Source organism: Bison bison, unplaced genomic scaffold (genome assembly GCF_000754665.1).
Source record: "Bison bison bison isolate TAMUID 2011002044 unplaced genomic scaffold, Bison_UMD1.0 scf7180017845599, whole genome shotgun sequence".
In the NCBI taxonomy this organism is placed as follows: domain Eukaryota; kingdom Metazoa; phylum Chordata; class Mammalia; order Artiodactyla; family Bovidae; genus Bison; species Bison bison.
The window spans coordinates 9,670-14,426 of NW_011476172.1; the positions used below are offsets into that span (position 1 = coordinate 9,670).

The following is a 4,757-nucleotide window of genomic DNA, read 5'->3' on the forward strand; positions in this document are numbered from 1 at the left end:
CCATTCCTGAGTCTCCCTGCCAGGGCCAGGGCGTGGCGAAGTGCGTCAGCCATAGGTGTTTTCTTCCAAGATGCGGGTCCTGTGAGCGAGGAAGAGGTCTCCCTGCTCTTGGCTGACGTGGTGCCCACCACCAGCCGGCTTCGGCCCCGCACGGGGAGGACACGGGCCATCGCCAGGACGAGGCAGAGCGAGAGGGTGCGAGCGACAGTGAACCGGAACCGGATGTCCACGGCCAGGAGGTTCCAGGTGGGTCCCTGTGGCCCTCCACGATGACTGCGTGCTGGGAGCGATGCTGAGGGGCCCGAGGCGGCAGCAGCAGCGGAGAGGTGGCCCTGGGGGTGCTGGGCAGTGCTGTCACTCACGGGCCGTGGTGCCAGCCCGGAGGGCTGAGGACTTCGTGGTGGGCTTGGGCCCAGGATCCCACCGTCGAGGCCTGCAGTCCGCTCTCCTCAAGGCCCAGGAGTGCTCCTCCTGCCTTCGTGCCCGACCTGCCCCTCGGGAGGCCTTCCCAGACCCTGCTCCCCATGGGCACTCGGGAGCGCCCGCAGCCTGCCTGCTGTCTGTTGCTGCAGCTTGTGGGGCTCGGGGTCCCCGGGCTCCCTTGAGAGGCCTGAGGCGACTCCGCCCCTGACCATGTCATCCTGTGCTGCGCAGCGTGTCCCCAGGTACCTCATGTCTTCTCTGCTGGATGAGACCATTGAAGCCGTGGCTGCCGGGCTCAGCACGGCTGTGTACCAGCGCCCCGGGCCGCGTGCCCCAGCCCGCCGCAGGAGGAAAGGAGGTAGGCGTTCCTGGCTCCCGCTGCCCGCGGTCCTTGCCGTGGCGTGGCCTGGTCTCCATGTGCATCCGAGGCCCTGCAGGCCTGGGGTTTGGGTCTGGTTAGTCCCTCTGACGGAGAAGGCAATGGCACCCCACTCCAGTACTCTTGCCTGGAAAATCCCATGGACCGGGGAGCCTGGTGGGCTGCAGTCCATGGGGTCGCAAAGAGTCGGACCCGACTGAGCGACTTCACTTTCCCTTTTCACTTACATGCATTGGAGAAGGAAATGGCAACCCACTCCAGTGTTCTTGCCTGGAGAATCCCAGGGACGGGGGAGCCTGGTGGGCTGCCGTCTATGGGGTCGCACAGAGTCGGACACGACTGAAGCGACTTAGCAGCAGCAGCAGCAGCAGCAGTCCCTCTGAAGAACGCCCTGTTGGGCGGCTGTTGGTGTGGCAGCACCCCGAACGTGCATCAGAGTGACACAGCCTCCCCAAGTGGGTCGGGTAGAGCCCACAGGGGCCTTGTGGAGATTCGTGCTGTTTTCTTTGGCTCGGGCAGCCCGCCGGTGCAGCCCTGTGCCTGGCTTTCCCGGGTGGGGGCCGTTGAAGTAATTCAGCATCTGTGCAGCTGCCATGCTGCTCACGTTTTCTGGGCCTTTTCTGTGTTAGTCTTGGTGACTTTGTCCCAGGAAGTTCGGTTCATTTGTTCCAGGGAGAAGCTTTCACCAAAGGTCAGCATCCTTGGCAGTTCCTGCTCCGTGCTCTGTCTTTGCTGGTCAGAATTCTGCTCCATAGAGGAGCTGGCCCTCTTGCTTAACTACTTGTGTGAATCAGAAGACACGGACTCCTGTTTCATTGAGTGGGTTACAATCTGAAAAACCAGTGTTATTGAGACATATTTGCTGTGACAAGGGCATCCACTCTGGGCACGTGGCTCCCAGTGAGGCCGGCGAGCCTTCCAGCTGGACCCTGCCCCCGGCAGCCCCTGCGGGTGCCTGCCATCCTGCCGTTGGTGCTGTCTCTGCGTCCGTGGTTCTGCTCGGGAGGGGCTCGCATGTGTGCCCTGGTTTGTCACCGTGTGGCGGGGCTGTGGGTTCACTTGTGTTCTCTGGTGCGGGGCGTGCCGTGGCTCGTCCCTCTGCCTGTGCCGGGCATCTGGCTTGTTCCTCGGTGAAGCTGCTGTGCAGACCCTTGCCCATGGGTGCCCGTGGGTGGGTGTGCCTCCTGCTCTGGCTCAGTAGACAGGAGGAGACCGGTTGGCACGGGAGGGGCCATGTCAGAGGCGCCCACCCCGCTCGCAGCGGCAGTGTTCTTGCCCAGCTCCTCCCGTCTTCCTGCGCTCCCGGGCCTCCCCAGAGGACAGGCTGGATGTGGAGACGAGACCTGAGGGCGACCGGTGGGTCGGTCATGGCTCTCTGCACCCAGAGGTCACGCTGATCCCTGAGCTGCAGGCTCAGGTGAGAGGTTCCGCTTCTCCTCTCTTTCTCCTGACTCTGCCCCCTCACATCCAGGACCTCACATCTCAATCCCAGCAGCTCACATTTAGTCCGCAGCACCTGGAGAGGCGGGCTCGCCTCTGCTGTGTCCCTCCTGTCTTCAGCTGTCACGTCTCTGCAGGTGTGGTCACAGCTGTGGGGGCTGAGGGGCACCGGCACAGGCCCCGTCACCTCCTCCCCGGGGCCTGGCCGCTTCCGGCCAGTGTGTCCGTGCCCCCCGCCTCCTGTGTTACTTTGAAGCACGTCCTCGTCTTACGTGTGCGTGTCTCCCGGCACATTTCTGCAAGAGAGGGAGTGTTTTCTCTGACTTAATCCCGAGACCGTTGTTACACCTGAGGAGATGAGTAATTCCACAGCCTCACGATGCAGCCTGTCGGCATCGGAAGTTCTAATTGTGTCATAGACATGATGGAATTTTAAAGCAGTTTACGTGGAGCTGGAGCACAGCTCTGTGCTGCGCTAGGGCTGCCTGTCGTGCGCCTCTGTCCTCTTGACGGGGTGGAGCAAGCAGGTCTCTTGGTGGCAGATCTCACCTCCTGGGTGGCTGGAGGCCTGAGGCTGGTTCAGCTGTGGGTGGAGTTCCGTCAGGCTCAAGTCTGCGAGTCACTGAGGAGATGGCGCAGTGGCTCCTCCCTCCCGGCCGCGTCACGGAGCGTGGCTTCCGTAGTCGGTGCAGGCTCACTGACGCCCGGCCTGCTCCTGTGCTGACTAGTTCTTGTTCCTGAGCTGCTGCGGCAGCGTCCTCCCGTGGAGATCGCGCAGGGCTCTCAGCTTTGTCATGGGCTCAGGGACCCAGACTCGGTGTACACGCTTCCACCGCACAGTCACAAGGGTGGATCCCTGTCTTCCTTGGAACCCACTTCTGGGCTGAGGTTCCTGAGTGCTCCGGGGCTGCAGGAGCAGTGCGGCCTCGGGGCCCCCTGTGGCCGCCGGGGATCCTGCCGTTGCCCAGAGCACCCAGGTGGCTGCTGGCTGTGCAGGGTCGTCCTCGGGATATGTTTGCTGGAAACATACCGTGAAGTCCTCTGTTCCCCAGCCTCTGGGAGCAGTCCTCAGGGTGAGACTGCTGAGCGGCTCGCGTTCTCTGGTCTAATGTTGTTCCGTAGTGGTGTAAACCGTTTCCTTGCTGGTTCTAGTGATCAGGTCTGGAGATCAGCATAGGCTCAGACTTGCCTTGTCCTCGCTGTGTGCTGCCCCCTGGCCCCCCGTGGGGAAGCGTGTAGACACCCCGTAATAAGAAGTAAGGGAGCAGTGCCCCCAGGCGGGGTGGACAGTTGTTGGTCGGCCGAGCCTTGGGGGGACAGCAGGGTGGGGCAGACAGCGAAGCGAGTGCTGTCAACGTGCTCTTGGCAGGAAGACGGAAGAAAACGTCAGGAAGAAAGAAAGCCCCGTCCAGATTGTCTGCAAAGAGCAGGAGCTCAGGGGCGAGGTTGAAGAAACGCCCAGGTCGTGTGAAGAAGAGGAAAGCACAGAAGATAAAGGTAGTCCGGGACGGGGGTCTCCCTAGGGGGGTTCTCCGGCCTGTGTGCGGTGGGGGGACAGCGGGAGGCACGGAAGTAGCTGTCTCTGTAATTACTTGGAGACTCACCAATAAAGACGCACATTTCTGCAGCGTGGACTGCAGACGGGCCTGAAGCGAGGTGTGTTCAGAGTACCGCAGAGTGGCTTTTGGAACCACAGGGCCCCACGGGGACAGGCCCCCACCTGTTGGGCTCTTGTGCCCAGGGTAGCAGGCACCTGGTATGAGGCGGGTGGAATGAGGCCTGGGCGGGGTCCTTGTGTGATGAGTACGTGCGCCCCTCAGGCTCTGGGGCGGCCAGCCCTCTGCCCCGTGTTTGGTGCCGTGGGTTCCTAGTTGAACTGGCATTTCCGGAGGCCATGGATCTCAGCCCTGTCGTTTCTCCCTCTGACCCTGGGTTCAGAATGAAGCCACGGCTCGTTCGCGCATCGCACGGACGCTGGGCCTCTGCAGGCCGGCCTGTGGAGCCTGCACCCCCTCCGTGTACAAGCCTGCAGACCCGTCTCTGGGGCTGATGCGAGCTGACATCGGGGCAGCCTCCCTCTCCCTGTTTGGAGACCCCTATGAATTGGACCCCTTTGACAGGTGGGTGCAGAGGGACTGGGCTCTCTCCCTCAGGCTAGTGGACACGCCACTTCCGCTGGGGCCTGGCTCACTCTCGGGGTTTGTGTTTGTGAAGTTCCTTGCTCTGAGCAGCTCTCAGACCCCATTAGGTGGTGACTGAAAAGAGCTCCGTGCTCCCCTGGCGTGTCTGCCCCCATCCCTCCCGACTCGGAGGCCGGGGCGGCTGCTGACACGAGGTCCCTGCGCAGGCCCCGGCTCGGCGTTGAGTCACGGGGCCTGCCGAGGGCCGCTCGCTGTGGAGGGTGGGAGGGAGTTCCCGGGCCTGGACACGCAGGCCCACCTGCCCTTTGGCCTGTGTTCCTCCCCAGCAGTGAAGAGGCGTCTGCAAGTCCTGCTTCCCCTCTGAGCGCCAAGAG

General features: G+C 62.8%; 1 protein-coding gene across 1 annotated transcript in view; it reads left to right on the forward strand.

Moving 5' to 3' along the window:
- PHRF1 (PHD and ring finger domains 1) overlaps positions 1 to 4,757 on the forward strand; it is a 20,213-nt gene that overhangs the window by 9,653 nt on the left and 5,803 nt on the right. The window contains 5 exon segments of the mRNA XM_010836015.1: positions 71 to 246; positions 655 to 781; positions 3,612 to 3,739; positions 4,181 to 4,362; positions 4,710 to 4,749. Coding sequence (XP_010834317.1) covers positions 71 to 246; positions 655 to 781; positions 3,612 to 3,739; positions 4,181 to 4,362; positions 4,710 to 4,749 — 653 coding nt within the window.